The sequence below is a fragment of the Podarcis pityusensis genome (genome assembly GCF_964106645.2).
Source record: "Podarcis pityusensis genome assembly, chromosome: 5".
NCBI lineage: Eukaryota > Metazoa > Chordata > Lepidosauria > Squamata > Lacertidae > Podarcis > Podarcis pityusensis.
The window spans coordinates 63904827-63922130 of NC_138032.1; the positions used below are offsets into that span (position 1 = coordinate 63904827).

The 17304-nt window shown below is 41.6% G+C and overlaps 1 protein-coding gene across 5 annotated transcripts in view; it reads left to right on the forward strand.

The window, feature by feature from the left end:
- The window catches only part of PLCE1 (phospholipase C epsilon 1), a 143440-nt gene that overhangs the window by 109845 nt on the left and 16291 nt on the right, over positions 1–17304 (forward strand). For 4 of the 5 annotated variants that reach the window (XM_081006752.1, XM_081006750.1, XM_081006749.1 and 1 more), the window contains 14 exons: positions 2732–2894; positions 3156–3278; positions 3372–3508; positions 4257–4495; positions 5746–5807; positions 5891–6056; positions 7278–7385; positions 8616–8732; positions 8853–9011; positions 9919–10048; positions 11045–11086; positions 11783–11907; positions 13946–14063; positions 15838–15969. In XM_081006752.1, the coding sequence (XP_080862878.1) occupies positions 2732–2894; positions 3156–3278; positions 3372–3508; positions 4257–4495; positions 5746–5807; positions 5891–6056; positions 7278–7385; positions 8616–8732; positions 8853–9011; positions 9919–10048; positions 11045–11086; positions 11783–11907; positions 13946–14063; positions 15838–15969 (1821 nt within the window). The remainder of the gene's footprint in view (positions 1–2731; positions 2895–3155; positions 3279–3371; positions 3509–4256; positions 4496–5745; positions 5808–5890; positions 6057–7277; positions 7386–8615; positions 8733–8852; positions 9012–9918; positions 10049–11044; positions 11087–11782; positions 11908–13945; positions 14064–15837; positions 15970–17304) is intronic. The other variant, XM_081006753.1, reaches the window with a different exon arrangement.

Consider the following 17304-nt stretch of genomic DNA (forward strand, 5'->3'; position numbering starts at 1 on the left):
AAGCAAAATGCGAGGGAGATAGTGAAAGATACAGGAAATTGAATGCAGATTTCCAAAGAATAGCAAGGAGAGACAAGAAGGCCTTCTTAAACGAGCAATGCAAAGAAATAGAAGAAAACAATAGAATGGGATAAACCAGAGATCTGTTCAAGAAAATTGGAGATATGAAAGGAACATTTTGTACAAAGATCACCATAATAAAAGACAAAAGTGGAAAGGACCTAACAGAAGCAGAAGACATCAAGAAGAGGTGGCAAGAATACACAGAGGAGTTATATCAGAAAGAAATGGATGTCTCGTACACCCCAGGTAGTGTGGTTGCTGACCTTGAGCCAGACATCCTGGAGAGTGAAGTCAAATGGGTCTTAGAAAGCACTGCTAATAACAAGGCCAGTGGAAGTGATGGTATCCCAGCTGAACTATTTAAAATTTTAAAAGATGATGCTGTTAAGGTGCTACACTCAATATGCCAGCAAGTTTGGAAAACTCGGAAATGGCCAGAGGATTGGAGAAGGTCAGTCTACATCCCAATCCCAAAGAAGGGCAGTGCCAAAGAATGCTCCAACTACCGCACAATTGCACTCATTTCACACGCTAGCAAGGTTATGCTTAAAATTCTACAAGGCAGGCTCAAGCAGTATGTGGACCGAGAACTCCCAGAAGTGCAAGCTGGATTTCGAAGGGGCAGAGGAACCAGAGACCAAATTGCAAACATGCGCTGGATTATGGAGAAAGCTAGAGAGTTCCAGAAAGACATCTACTTCTGCTTCACTGACTATGCAAAAGCCTTTGACTGTGTCGACCACAGCAAACTATGGCAAGTTCTTAAAGAAATGGGAGTGTCTGATCACCTCATCTGTCTCCTGAGAAATCTCTATGTGGGACAAGAAGCTACAGTTAGAACTGGATATGGAACAACTGATTGGTTCAAAATTGGGAAAGGAGTACGGCAAGGCTGTATATTGTCTCCCTGGTTATTTAACTTATATGCAGAATTCATCATGCGAAAGGGTGGACTGGATGAATCCCAAGCCAGAATTAAGATCGCCGGAAGAAATATCAACAACCTCAGATATGCAGATGACACAACCTTGATGGCAGAAAGTGAGGAGGAATTAAAGAACCTTTTAATGAGGGTGAAAGAGGAGAGCACAAAATATGGTCTGAAACTCAACATAAAAAAAACGAAGATCATGGCCACTGGGCCCATCACCTCCTGGCAAATAGAAGGGGAAGAAATGGAGGCAGTGAGAGATTTTACTTTCTTGGGCTCCATGATCACTGCAGATGGTGACAGCAGTCACGAAATTAAAAGACGCCTGTTCCTTGGGAGAAAGGTGATGGCAAACCTAGACAGCATCTTAAAAAGCAGAGACATCACCTTGCCAACAAAGGTCCGTATAGTGAAAGCCATGGTTTTCCCAGTAGTGATGTATGGATGTGAGAGCTGGACCATAAAGAAGGCTGATCGCCGAAGAATTGATGCTTTTGAATTATGGTGCTGGAGGAGACTCTTGAGAGTCCCATGGACTGCAAGAAGATCAAACGCATCCATTCTTAAGGAAATTAGCCCTGAGTGTTCACTGGAAGGACAGATCGTGAAGCTGAGGCTCCAATACTTTGGCCACCTCATGAGAAGAGAAGACTCACTGGAAAAGACCCTGATGTTGGGAAAGATTGAGGGCACAAGGAGAAGGGGACGACAGAGAACGAGATGGTTGGACAGTGTTCTCGAAGCTACCTACATGAGTCTGACCAAACTGCGGGAGGCAGTGGAAGACAAGAGTGACTGGTGTGCACTGGTCCATGGGGTCACGAAGAGTGGGACACGACTAAACAACAACAACAACAACAACAACAACAACAACAACAACAGTGTGTGTGTGTGTGTGTGTGTGTGTGTGTGTGTTTGCAAAGGACCTCAAATAATCCTTTGGGGATCTCCAAGCAGTGAGTTATCCCTTATTTGTTGTTTGATTGTGGCTTCTCGAGCTGCTTCCAATGTTTAGGAGCAGCTTTGGGGGCAATGTAGGAGACTACGGTATTGAGGGGGGTATCCGAAGCATTGATGTGTGTGTATAGCTTTCTTTCTAGAAAGACTATAGTTTTGCTTTTTTAAAAAGAAAAGGAAAGAAAGCTCAGTCTGGAGTCCTGCTGGCTGCTGGCCAGCAACATCACTATCCTCTGTACCCAGTCCTGGGTGAAAGCGTAGGAGTTGCAAAGAAAATAAATTAAAAAATCAGTTGCCTTCTTCTTCAGTATTTCCTATCTGACGAATGGCTTTGTGCAACATGAAAACTTGGCCACATTTTCATAAACTCATGATAATTGTAGTAAAATATATTCATTTAGCTATATTTTACACCACTACAGCCAGTGTGGTGTAGTGGTTAAGAGCGGTAGACTCGTAATCTGGTGAATTGGGTTCGCGTCTCCGCTCCTTCACATGCAGCTGCTGGGTGACCTTGGGCCAGTCACACTTCTTTGAAGTCTCTCAGCCCCACTCACCTCACAGAGTGTTTGTTGTGAGGGAGGAAGGGAAAGGAGATTGTTAGCCGCTTTGAGACTCCTTAGGGTAGTGATAAAGCAGGATATCAAATCCAAACTTCTCCTCTTCTTATTTCTTGTGAGTTTCATTTTTGCTGCTCTAACAGGGCTCTTTTTTTTTCTTTTTCTTTTTTTGAAAGGGGGTATTATAAATGCTGTGATACAAATTTGCTTTCCTTCTTAGAACCAACTCTTCTGGTTACTTTTCCTGCTACCAACACTCTGCCTTCCAGAAGAACACAATCCCTGATTACCTCAGTGCCACCTAATGTAACACCTGGGGTCTCATCACCTGTCAGGCCAGTGTCTTCTCCTGTGATGTCATCATCAATAAAAGGTCAATCCAGGTAAGAGAAAGCATCACTGAACATGTGTGTTTTTGTGCGTGCTGAAATTCTAAAACCTATACTGAGATCACTCCTTAGTCTATGTTGAGTGTTGGGATTGAGGTGTCTGAAATCTACAGATGCATCTAGAATTCCTTTATAGTTTTTCCCATTAGCAGTCGATAAGTGCTTACTTTTAACTGGCAAACTAATGGACTGCTTTTTTAGGCGTGTGTGTGCAGACACAGTGATAGTTTCCATTACATACCTTTATTTCTTTAGCACGTGGAGCAGCAGCAGCTGGCATGGAAGAGGAAAAGGGGGGCTGAAGGGCTTCCAAACCTGTATGGTTTCCGATAGCAACATGAGCTTTGTTGAGTTTGTAGAGCTCTTCAAGTCTTTCAGGTAAAATCTCTTTTATTGATTCTTACCTGAGAGGTTTTTTAAAAACCAATGTTTTAACAAGAATTGATAATAAAATGCATCATATATAAACAGCGTTCGAAGCCGCAAGGATCTGAAGGATCTTTTCGACATATACGCTGTGCCCTGCAATCGACTGGGTTCTGATTCCGTTCCACTGTATACCTCTCTGAAGATTGATGAGAACACAAATGGACTTCAGCCAGATTTAGGTAAGATAAATTAATTTGACTTGGTCGTTTGTTGGAGTTGAGCTTGGGAGCTAAGTGTTTGGTGCTGGTCACGTCACCTTCTCTCTCAATTCCATTTCTGTAAGATATGGACAGTGGCATGCCTCACTGAACAGTTGTTGAAAGAAAAATATTTTTAAGTTTTATAAAGCACTTCACAGATTTAAAAATGTTCTACAAATAATGAATAAATGAAAAGGTGAAGGACCACCTGGATGGTTAAGTCCAGTCGAATTTGACTGTGGGATGCGGCGCTCATTTCACTTTCAGGCTGAGAGAGCCAGCGATTGACCACAGACAGCTTTCTGGGTCATGTGGCCAGCATGACTAAACCTCTTCTGGCATAACAGAACACCGTGATTAGTCTCAGAGTGCACAGAAACAGTTTACCTTCCCACCGCAGCAGTACCTATTTATCAACTTGCGCTGGTATGCTTTTGAACTGCTAGGTTGGCAGGAGCTTGGACAGAGCAACAGGAGCTCACCCCATCGCACGGATTCCAACTGCCAACCTTACGATTGGCAAGCCCAAGAGGCTCAGTGGTTTGGACCACAGCGCCACACACATCTCCAAAGAGAGAGAGAGAGAGAGAGAGAGAGAGAGAGAGAGAGAGAAAATAAATCTGCAGTTGTGTTCCTTCAAAGTTCCTTGACCATTTAGGACTTAAAAGTTAAAACTAGTAGTTTGACCATCGTATAAAGTATTTATGTTCATATTTTTATCTTTCAGATTTACTGACTAGGAACATATCTGATTTGGGCTTGTTCATTAAGAGCAGACAGCAGCTATCAGACAACCAGAGACAAATTTCTGACGCTATTGCTGCCGCAAGCATTGTTACTAATGGCACTGGAGTGGAGAGCACATCTCTGGGAATATTTGGAGTGGGCATCCAGCAACTCAATGACTTCTTAGTAAATTGCCAAGGAGAACACTACACATATGATGAAATCCTCAGTATTATTCAGGTGTGTAATGCTAAGCTATTGGAATTCTAATCACAGGGCTTTTCAATTCCTCTCTTAGAACCAGGAGCAACCACCATATTTAAATTGGTGTGGCAGCATCAGTAACATAGAGAACATGGAACACATGCAGCTGCCTTGTACTGAGGAAGATTTATTGGCCCATCAGTATTGTTGACTCTGGCTGGCAGTGACATTCCAGGGTTTCAGAATGGGACATTCCCAGCTATACCCTGAGATACGGAGAGTGAACTATGGCCCTTCCCCAGTCCAATTAAAGTTCAGTGTTTTTAAATCCCATTGTTTTCAGCAATAAAAAGTTGGGCACGTAGCTGAATCATGGCCAAAACTCATACTGGGCACAGAAATAAACAGCTGCAAGCAAGCCTGTTAGGAAGGGAAGAACTGGTGGACATCTCACCAGTGTACCAATTTAACATAACCTCTTCAGTCAGCTAGCTCCAGGAGGATGCAGACATCACACAGATGTTGGTCTTAAAGACATCTAAGTTGAATTTGGAGTTTTTACTAAGGGATCCCTATAAGCATTAATGGGAGACATGTGATAAATTTGTGAAGTGTTTCTGCACAAGTCAATGTTTGCAAGCTTCCTTCAGAAGCTGACCTTTCCCCACCACTGGCTAGCAGAGAGAAGCTAGCTCACCCCTGCTGGCAGATTGGCCGATAAACCTCCTGGGCTTGACTTGTGGGGGTGTTGGGGCTATGTATTTGTTCCTGGACCGATGTGGGTAGCGTCTCCCCCACCAATATTAGCTGTGCTTGCTGTATCTTCCTTTCTCATGTGAGAGTGGTCTTTGCCTAGTTATAAACTGGCAGCCAGGAGAGAGCAGGGCGGAGGCATTGCCATAGTTCTGGGTGTTAATGGTGTGAGAAGTGGGGCAGGCCAGGTAAGGGGCATGTGGCATGAATAATTAGTGACCGTGTTGTGTGCTGGTTGCCTCTCTGACAGTCACTTTTGTCTGGGCAAATGGAAGAAAGTTTCAGTATTCTGTCCTGTCTACCATTTGTCATTTCCCCCTGGTCCATGCCTTGCTTTACAGGTGTTGGGCATGACCTGCATTTGAAGACCTGAATTTGACACCGTCATGCCTAATTCTGCCCCCAGTAATGCATTAGCTGGATACAAATAAATTATGTTGCCAAAACTGTGCATAACATCTAAACGCATTTCATTTCTTTAATGCCAATTTATTTTAGTCCATTTATTGACATTTCTGTTCTGCCTCTTACAGAAGTTTGAACCCAGCATCAACATGTGCCAGCAGGGACTGATGTCTTTTGAAGGATTTGCACGGTAATCTCCTGTAAGATCGCCTTGATATTTTCTTAACCTGCCTTGCATTTCTTTTTATGAATTTTAGCCTTCTGTATCTCTAGGTTTTTGATGGACAAAGATAATTTTGCATCCGTGAACAACGAGTCTCAAGAGAATGTTGAAGATTTGCTATTCCCTCTGTCATATTACTACATTGAGTCTTCACACAATACGTATCTCACGGGACACCAGCTTAAAGGAGAATCCTCAGTAGAACTTTACAGCCAGGTGCCTTTTTCGTTTTTTTGCAAGAATTTGTTTGTTTGTTTGGAATGTCAAAAAAAGCATGACCTTTCCCCTGCTTCCTAAACCTAAATGTCCTGAATACTTGCTTGTAAAGCATAGGAAAAATAAGATCTGTGGGAAAAACTGCTTGTGTGCACAGTTGTGCTCAGATGCTTTTTAAAATAATATATTTAAGCTTTGTTCTTAAGGCACAAAAAAGGGTGGGTTGGTTTGAGAGTCACAGCATTTAGACACTAGCCAGTCTGATCTAACCTGCTAAAATTAGACTTTCCCACAGGAAAGACTTGAGCTAATACGTTGGTTCATTTAAATGTCAAAGCACCATTCAGAATAATGCAAGTTCTGCTGAAAGTATGACTTTGAAGCAGCACCATTACTCAGAAAAGTGTTTGTTGCTTCTAGGAATATTACATAATATTTTAGACATTGTTTCTGGGCAGTAACCCACATGAAAATAAGTGCTCCTTTCCATGGGTTGAGTTATATCTTGTGTATGATGGAGTTGCATCATGTTTAAAAGAGTTTACAGAAGCACCACACTTCCATACCTCATCAACAGACAGGAGCATTTAGCACGGGGCCACAGAGCCACCTTCCAGAGCCTGACATTTTTGTTTTTAACTTTTTTTTTGCTTTTAAATTGTTTTTACCTTTTTGCACTTTCGTTGTACGGTTTTTAAAAATCTTTTTAATGTTGTAAACCACTTGGATATATTTTTTATCATCTAGCAGCATTAAAAATATTGTTTTAAGCCTTTTCTTTTATGTACAAATAGATGTGCATATTTTGGAGGACAAGAAAACTTTGCTGGTAGCCTGCACAGAATGGCTGCCTTGGAAAGATGCTGCAGATGCACAACTAAGTGTGTGTGTGTTTATGTAACGTTGGTCTTTCTTAACTAAACACAGGTGCAGAGGGATCAATATAGGGCTCAACAGTTAAACATGTAGGAAGGTTGAATTATGTATACAGTAGTTTTACTGGAAGCCTATTTTGTGAGAAGACTGTTCAAACAACACTTGTCAGTGGTGCAGGAATTTGATCAAGTGTTTTTACAGCATTTCACTCTATTCCGTCTCCCTATCCTTTGTATGTCATTTATAGTATGCTCACTGAAAAGTTTGAAACTTCAGCCCTTTAAAGTAATGTATGGTTCTGTAGAAGCAATGCAACACCATGTTGTTGTTGCTGTTTTGTTTCAGGTTCTGTTGCAAGGCTGTCGGAGTGTGGAATTAGACTGCTGGGATGGTGATGATGGAATGCCTGTAATTTATCATGGCCACACACTAACTACGAAGATTCCTTTTAAGGTAGATGTATATTCTTACTAATGTCTATTTGTAGTAGAAATTATTCTTGTGGAAAAAGACACTCAGGTCCTGCTTACTGTTCGTTCTCTGGAAAATGTTCCTTAGGCAAGCGTTCACATAACAAGTACACAATTTCCATTATTTCCTATGGAAATATTTCTAATGTGAGATTTGTCCACCCTCTTTCTCTCTTCTCTCCATTTGGCACCACCAAAAATGTATGACATGATGTCAGGAAGAGTCACCATTGGGAAAGCATTCCACAATCGGAATGCCGGAGCTGAAGAGGCCCAGTCCTCAGTCCCTTCTCCCCTCACTTCTGTTGTGGTGGGGACAGAATTTCCTCTGAGGAGAATGTTCATACTGGGGACAAGTTCATCCAAGAATGCATGGTCTCTTAAATATCCAACTGTTTATGGTTTTATGGTTAGAATAACACTGTGAATTAAGCTAGGAAATGGACCCAGAGCCAGTGCAGTTGTTTCAAGACTGGTGAGGTGTATAGCCTACTCCCAATCTATCAATGATATTTTATGTCTATTGAAGTTTCTGAATAGACTTCAGAGATGACCCAACATATACAGTGCACTAAGGTAAAGGTAAAGGTACCCCTGCCCGTACGGGCCAGTCGTGTCCGACTCTAGGGTTGTGCGCCCATCTCACTTAGGAGGCCGGGGGCCAGCGCTGTCCACAGACACTTCCGGGTCACGTGGCCAGCGTGACGAGGCTGCTCTGGCGAGCTAGCACCAGCGCAGCACACGGAAACGCCGTTTACCTTCCCACTATAAAGCGGTACCTATTTATCTACTTGCACTTAAGGGTGCTTTCGAACTGCTAGGTGGGCAGGAGCTGGGACCGAAAGACGGGAGCTCACCCCGCCGCAGGGATTCGAACCGCCGACCATACGATCGGCAAGTCCTAGGCACTGAGGTTTTACCCACAGCGCCACCCGGGTCCTATACAGTGCACTAAAGTGGCCTAAATCAGAGGTTGACAATATGTGCTTAGACATGGTCAGGCTATCTCTGTTTGGAACAGGGGTGGAGAACAAGTTCCCTCCCCCCAGCTTCCAAGTGGGCATTGTCACCCACTTGCACATCGCTTTTCCTTCTGTCTGGGGACAGCATGTTTTATGCTAGATTTCCTTCAATAATTTGTGGGGCAGAATGGCATGTGCCCTGGATGCCATAGAATAATTAGGTAGTCCTGTTTTGGTTTTCATTCTTACAGGAAGTTGTCGAAGCTATCGATCGCAATGCTTTCACCACCTCAGACATGCCCGTCATCATATCGATTGAGAACCACTGTTCCTTGCCACAGCAGCGAAAGATGGCCGACATTTTCAAGGTAGATTAAGAGAGAGAATAATGCCATTCAGCGTGGCATAGGAATTTTGATCCAATTTATAACTAAACTCATGTTTGTATGATTTTATATCTTAACTTTATATCTTAACTGATGTTTCAGAATACGTTTGAAGAAAAGCTGGTGACTAAATTTTTGTTTGAAAGCGATTTTTCCGACGACCCAATGTTACCTTCTCCCCACCAACTGCGAAGAAAGATCCTGCTTAAAAACAAAAAGCTCAAAGCTCACCAGACTCCAGTGGATATATTAAAACAGAAGGTGTGAATTTCCTTTGAAAAAATATTTGAGAGTTGCCACACTCAGTCCTTTTTTGGATTGTCAGTTGCACCCTTGGCTACCCAACTCCCTGAATGTTATCAGGAGGAGGTGACATGGTATATTAAGAAGTTCATTATTATTAAGCAATATATTTTAACCCTAATCCAGAGTTTGGGGCTGGCACACTACTTACCTGGCTTGATAATCTCCTTGTCCTCCCCACCACATGTGGATGTATGTGGGGAGGCCCAATTTGTGCAATCTTTTTCTATCTTTATTTTGCTTTGTGTGAGAGAACTATACATATTGGGCCTCTGCATAGAGAAATACTGTGTCATGTTACATTTTTGGTGAAAGGGGCCACAGTTACCATAGAATTGTAGTGTTGGAAGAGACCCTGAGGGTCATCTAGTCCAACCCCCTGCAATGCAGGAATCCTGCCCACAACCATCCCAGGGTGGGTTCAAACCACCAACCTTCTGGTTGACAGCCAGATGCACTGTCCCATTTGGCCTTATCTTAATTGGTCCCATTAATTTTATTAGAGACAGCCAGGTTCTGGGCGGGTAGGGGAGGAAGCATCTCAGCTCACTCAATGAAAAACAAATAGGGAAGTCATTCTGTGGGGAGAACTCTGGATCCATATTGTGAGGTAGCTGGTAGCTCAGTGGGAAAGAGCAATGTGTTGGAAAATAAGAGATGGTGTTTTGTCAGGTCCAGGAAGATGGACATGTAATTTCTACAGGGGAGGAAACCCCTATTACTTCTTGTGGAGGACCATATTCAGTGGTGGAGTTAGGCAAGGACCCTGCACATAAAATTAGATATAAGTCTGGAACATATAGTTTCATTGTATTTTCCAAATGAATTTTCCATTGTATTTTTCAATGTTATTTTAATATAATAGGCTCATCAGTTGGCATACATGCAAGCTCAGGCGAGCAACGGGGGTAATGTGGGGAACCCCTCCACTGCTAACGAAGAAGAAGAAGATGAAGAAGATGAATATGACTATGACTATGAGTCTCTGTCTGATGGTAAACAAACATACTTATTATAGGGTTGCATTTTTTGGATTTATGGCATGGGCACAGTTTCAACCATAACTACACTTAAAGTTGCCTCCCCTCCCCCCAAAAACCTATTCAGTTACAACTTTTAAGCATTTGTCACTACACAACTCTCTTTTTTGTCTTTCATATCCATTCTAAATAGTAAGAAAAGGTTATGATTTATGGGAAGGGATGGGAAAGGAATTACGTTTTATCTTCATAGTGATGTAGCTGTGAGAATATTATTAGGAAACATAGCAATCATTTCTGTTATTGCATAAGGTGGTTGTTTTGATATGTGTACTGAAATAAGGATATTTTAAAGTTGGTTTTCTGTATGTACTATGTCTGCTCTAAACTGTATTCCAGCAACACAAAGCAGCTTTTGTTCTAAGGACTTAGCTTTTCAGAAAGTCTACTCAGTACCATAAATTAAAACACCATGGCTAGGAAGCATGTTTTATATAGTCCAGGAAAATAGTGCCTGTCTTATACTTGATAATCTATATGAATAGGTAGACACACAGCGCAAAACAGAGTAACAGAAGGCACATTTTGTTGTATTATTGGATTCCTGCCACCTTGAATTATAGTATGTGCCCATTGGCTCATCCAAGTTGGGGCCTTTTTCAGCTAGTTTCATGATATGTACATTGAGTATATATCTATAATATTATGAAATTCTCTGCCAGACCTCGAGCATACTTAGTATCTTGCCTGTTTCCATGAGTTTTCTAAATTCTCACGCTATGAAATCACCTCCATTCTGGGTTAACCTAGATTCAGATGTGTTTATATAAAGTCTGACCTCATCTGTGTTCTAATAGTTAGCATTTTCAGTTTTATATCCCTGCAGCAATTCTTCAAGTTTTTGTGTCGAAGATGATAGCTCTACACAGTTTGAATGTAATTTTCATTTCTCTGGCTTTATTTCTTAATTTCCATTACTCTTATTCCCTTTCTGACTCTGTTTTCCTGTAGCTGATGTCCTTAATGCTTCTCCTGCTCCTAACAGCCAGGAAGGTAAAAGGCCACTTGGTCAAGCATAATAACTGCATGAATTTCAGCACTGCATTTCCCAACTTAGAAGCATTCTTTGAATTTCACATTTTAGTAAAAACACAATTTTTGCATTTCTATAATTTTCCATTACTTACTTTTGAGGATCGCAATATTTGCATGTTCCACACTAGTTTCTTATTTATACACTTTGGTTATAGCTATATAGATTAGTGAATCACGTTTATGTACGTTGACTTAAAATACACAAATATAGTTTTCTATTTGGTTATAATTTTGGGTAGAACAATGAGAATAACTTTTTAGTAAGCACTTCAATCCCCTGTCACCCCCCACTCCCTTATCTGCGAAGTAATGTCTCATGCACAGGGCTGAGTACAAAATTTGAGACAGAAAACTTTTAAAACATTTGCAATTAAATAATGATGATGATGCAGCTTAATTTATTATATCATTCCACAAATGGTTTAAAGTGGAAAACCAGCTTCTGCTTTGCATCTTGAGAGAATACTGGCTGAGCTCAAAAAGGTAGGATAAAAACTGACTCGCACTTAGAAGAGCATTGCATTGAAGGAGAAATTATTTGCCTGTTTAATATTTTGATTATTCAGTATAATATTGGCTGCTTTTACTCAAAGCATTAAGTTGAAGTAAAATTTGCCTTTTCAACTCTTCAGTCAGATAATGCTTACTTTCCAGATAACATTTTGGAAGACCGACCTGAGAATAAGTTAACCATAGATAAGCTTCAATTTGAATATAGCGAAGAAACTGCAAAGAGAATAAAGAAAACAGAAAGCGCTATATACAACAACAAAGGAAAGGTAGTATTTGTTCATTTCTGTTTTCTCAAGCTTCCATACGGGGAGTGGCTTGTAGTCTAGAACTGAAACTTACAAAGATATTAAAAAACACACCGGTCTCTTGCAGCATCTAAGATCCACGTTTAAATGCCCTGATCTACTTCCTTCATGTCTAGTGTGCCATCTATTGCCCCTGAGGAAAAAAGAATGTTTTAGACTGCAAAGCTGTACCTACTAAGCCCCATGGAACATACTTCTGAGTAGACAAGTTTGCACCATCGAGTGTTTCTTGTGCACCTCTGAGGTTTTTCCTCTCTTGCTTCATAAAAGATACCTCAAAGTTTAAATAAGGGTGGTTATCTCACCTCAGAAATAAAGTGTACCTCATTTGATGTCCAGCTGTTCTTTTAATAGTGTTTTGATGGCTCAACAGATGTAGATTTTCTTTAGGTTGAGTATTGGACACTTTCCCCGGTTTTCAAGAGAGCTTCTTTGCCTTCCTAACAAAAGTTTTTCAGTCTCACTTTGTCAAATACCACTTGGCCTTCACATTGCTCAGCGTATATATTACCTTCCCAATTTACTTCATATGTATGACGAAGTAGATTCTTGCCTAGGAAAGCTCATAGTGGGACTGGCTTTGCTTGCATCTTAAGCTGCTGTTTCCCCCAGTCTGTTTAGTGTTTTATCCATTGAGCCACCGTTACCGTGTTTTACAACATTTCTATGATCTCAGCCAGTGAAACCCCTCTCCTTACAAGTCAGCTGTTTTCCACTGGTATGATAACATGTGATATTTTGATCATAATGTGTATAGAACACTAGGCTGAGCTGAATTTAAAGCATATGGTTCTCCCCCACCCCGAATCCTGGGAAGCATAGTTTGTTAAGTGTGATAGGAACTGTAGCTCTGTAAGGAGAAGACTACAATTCCCAGGATTCTTTGGGTGAAGTCATGTGCTTTAGATGGACCTGCAGCTGCAAACCAGATCTTCTGCAAAGAACAGCTACAGAATGCACTAAGAGGAGGGGGGAACAAAGAGAGAGAGAGTGCCTTCATTCTCCTGGAAAGAGCTGTTGATAAGAGTTGATAAAGGGGCTAAATCTACCTTGCCTTCTTCCGTGTCTTCACTTTGGACCTTTGTTTAATTTTTAAAAAGTAATGTGGGTGATTGCAAGGCTATTTATAATGCCATGTATTTTTTAAATACTGTGCATTTTCAGGTTGCAAGGCTTCTCCACTGCATGTATGTCTTTCATAAAACCCACAAAATTAGCTGCATTTTCCTGTACAATAGTATTTAGAATACAGTTTAGTGGATGTTGTTGAAGTCTATGAATTCTACCATAGAGACCATATATATATATATACACACACACACAGAGAGAGAGAGAGAGAGAGAGAGAGAGAATGAATGTTGGAACTAGCAGAACCTTTTTCCAGGGGAGAATTATAATAGTACTGTGGTTTGTCTGCCAGAATAAACTCACCATTTAAGCCAGATGGTTTGACTTCACGCTGAGATGTCCTGTTTTCTGTGAGCGTGCTGCACTGCACAACACTGCCCTGTTGTATATATATTTAGGCAAGATGGGAATACTGCTGTTAAATATTTTTGAATTTATTTCAATAAAGTGAGCTTAGTCGTTTCTGTTTTGTTTTTAGATTTAGGGTATATGTTTGTGTAGTAATATTTAGTTGCTGCAATGGGGAAAGTACATGTAATTCACGAGGCCGGTGGAAAGGGAGGTATAGCATGTGAGAAGGGAACTGTAGGATCAGGCAGATTGTCCTGTTCCACTAAGGTAATTTCATCCTGTCTCCGGCTGCTAAGAGGTTAGAGGCAGTAGTGTTCCTAATCTTTCCCTGATGGCCTGTGGAAAGTAGATTTAGAGGAAGGGGTGGTGGCTGAATGTGGGGAAGAAGAAATGTTAAAAGATTGGGGACATCTATAAATGTAAATTAACAGTGTTCTACCATATAAGTGACATTGCTCATGATTAGACTGCAATATTAAATATGATGAAATCCTTTCTTTTTTCACTTGATGATATATAGGTTTATGACATGGAATTAGGGGAAGAATTTTATCTTTCTCAAAATAAAAAAGAAAGCAGACAAATAGCACCAGAATTGTCAGATCTTGTCATCTATTGCCAAGCTGTGAAATTTCCTGGTAAGTTACATTGGCCTTAATTATTACCTGTTCCGAAACAAGCTATGACAAAGGAAAAAAACCTGGGTTCTAGCTTCCCATTTTATGGCAGCTGAGAACTAGCTTTGATTCTGAGTGTTTTCTCCCAAAAGAGGTGTCTTGATAGGAATAAGGAATGGCCTGTGGGAAATCAAACTCCATTTATCTCCATTTATCTCTTACACACACCCCTAATCATTTCTGTGCAGGTCAGGCTACAGTCCAATTAGGGAACCGAAAGAGTGAGTTACATTGGGATAGGAGCATGAACAGTAAATTGGAATGGAGCAAGTATAGACAATGTGTAGAGAACCAACCATACTACAGTTGATTGGTTATAGGAAAAATCCAAGGCAAGAAGGAAGGATTGATTTGCAATAGTACTAGAGAAATACAGTGGTACCTCGAGTTACAAACGTCTCAGATTACAAACGTTTCAGGTTACAAACTCTGCTAACCTGGAAGAGTTACCTCGAGTTGAGAACTTTGCCCCAGGAAGAGAACGGAAATTGTGTGCCAGCGGCGCAGCGGCAGCAAGAGGCCCCCATTAACGAAAGAACACCTCTAGTTAAGAACAGTTTCAGGTTAAGAACGGACCTCTGGAATGAATTAAGTTCGTAACTAGAGGTACCACTATAGGTAGAACAGACATGTCTTGATTTTGTTGTATGGAGGAACACTGGCGGGGGGGGGAGCACACCGCCCCTGGCACCATCGGGGAGGAGGGTACCATCATGGCCGCTGCCCCCAGATATGCGCTGCGCACACCCCAACTGCGCTGGGTACCACGCCCCCAGGACGCATGCCACACCCCAAGATAGGCAGCATGCCACGCCCCCACAGGCAGCATGCCACGCCCCCACCTGCTCTCTGCCCCCGGTGCTGGAGCATGCAGCTTTGCCATTGTGGAGGAATGAAATACTCCATTATTTAGCTGCTGTGTTATAGTGAAATGCTGCATAAGGCTTATAAGCAGCAATTTTTTCCCTACTGTAATGCGTTTTTGTCCATTTTCTTTTCATTGGACAAGTTGATCCCAACAGAAGTATATTGATAAATAGGTATTGCTGCTGACTGTATTTGTGTACAGCCTGTTTCACAGTTGCAGTTCCATGGGCAGGGTTACTTGCATACGGTGTGGTGGGGATGAAAGCACAAGGTCACCTGTCGTCTTGTTTCAGAAATCAACCTGACACAATTGCTGTTCATATGCACTTGGGTCCAAAGATACCCCTGTGAGTGGGAAGGCTTTTCCCATCATGCAAAGTTTTCAGCAATTCGCCCTTCCTCCTGCTGCCTCCCCTTGCTGTATGCAGTTCTATTGTAGAAGGTCCGCAAGGGAGGAGGGGAATGAGAAAGTCCATTTCCACAAGTCAAACTCTTGGAAGTTAGGATCCAAGCCCCAGTGTTCTCTTGCCCTAATCAAGATTCCCTGTGTTGCTCCAAGAAACAAGCAAGGTGGTTCATACACAAACATAATTTTTCAGCTTGCAAACAGAAGGGAATGAGAAAGCTCTTCAAAGTATGTGCATTGAAGCTCACATGCCTTTGAGAGACATCCATACTGGAACATTGGTGTACGATTTTATACATTGTCTTGTCTACATATGCAGTACAAACTAGCGTTTTCCTGCATAAGACATTAGCATTAGATTATAAAGCTTTCATAATAAACTGATTTTTTTTTAAGGGGGGGGGAATCATGCCCACTCGCTTGTGTTTTTCAGTCCATTTATATTATTTTGTATGGAATTAGGTCTGTCAACTCTAAATCCATCTGGCTCTAGCAGAGGAAAGGAAAGAAAGAGCAGGAAGTCCATTTTTGGCAACAATCCTGGAAGGCTGAGCCCAGGGGAGCCAGCGATGCTTGCCAAAGCATCTGGAAAAGGTAAAGTCAGCATCTTCCTTTACCAATCACAGGGACTGACTGTGTAATCCAACACATATAGCAGACCTACTAGTTAAAGATCAAACGTATTGCTCTGCACATGCAGCACTCAGGGTTTGAAATAATTTTCCATTAGCAGTGCAACTAGGTACAATGACCTCATTGTAAATAAAAGACCTACTGTAAAGTAATAAACTGTTGGGACAGGGTTTAATTGCAAGAAATATAAATGTAATCTTTTAAATGTAATTTAAATTTTACTAATTGGCAAACCATTTTTCTTTTTTTCTTTTTGTAAGTAATTTTTTCTTGATTTTACAGTTTTAACTTCAACAATTATTCTTCTTGAAAAAGATAACAGAAACAAACACACACACACAAAATATAAATATAAACATAAGATATTAACACTTTTTTCAATATATAAATATCATCTCTTTCTTTTTGGAGGTTCTCCTGACTTCCCTCCATTTCCTTTTCTGGTTCATTGAATGTATACATTTTCTGCATAATTATAATTAAACCTCTTATTCTCATTATTTTATCAATATTTAACTGAATACCACCAAACCTTAATATCTCAATTCAAATTTCCTTTCTTTATCTCATTTTTAACTGCTTGCAAATGTTTAATAAAAGCCTGCCAATGTTTCTACTTGTTTACAGTATTTTTGTACATATACAATAAATGTTTCCCATTCTTTTTTAAATTTCTCATTATCATTGTCTCCGAGCTTTTCTGTGAATTTAGCCATTTCAGCATAGTCCAGCAATTTCAGTTGTGATTTCTGAGAAAAGGGGAGTGATATTCTCCATTTACCGTATTTTTCGCCCTATAGGACGCACTTTTCCCCCTCCAAAAATGAAGGTGAAATCTGGGTGCATCCTATGGGGTGAATGCAGGCTTTCGCTGAAGCTTGGAGAGCGAGAGGGGTCGGTGCGCACCGACCCCTCTCGCTCTCCAGGCTTCAGGAACACATCCGCAGCCTAAGCAGCCCTGCGGGAGTTCCCGCAGGGCTGTCTAGGCTGTGGATAGCAGCCTGCTTCCCGGAGCGTCGGGCGCCCTGAAAGCAGAGCGCCTGGCGCTTCGGGAACACATCCGCAGCCTAGGCAGCCCTGCGGGAGTTCCCACACCGCTCCCTACACTGTGGATAGCAGCCTGCCGCCCGGCGCAAGGGGCACCCTGAAGCAGAGCGCCCCGCCCACCGGACAGACATCGGCCAGCCCCACAAGCTCGGGGGACAGCAAGGAGGCGCAGCGCCGCCATCCCACTGTTCCTCGACCTGGTTCGTTTGCCCCGACCTGGTTTGGGGGGGGGAAATAAAGGGGGGAAAA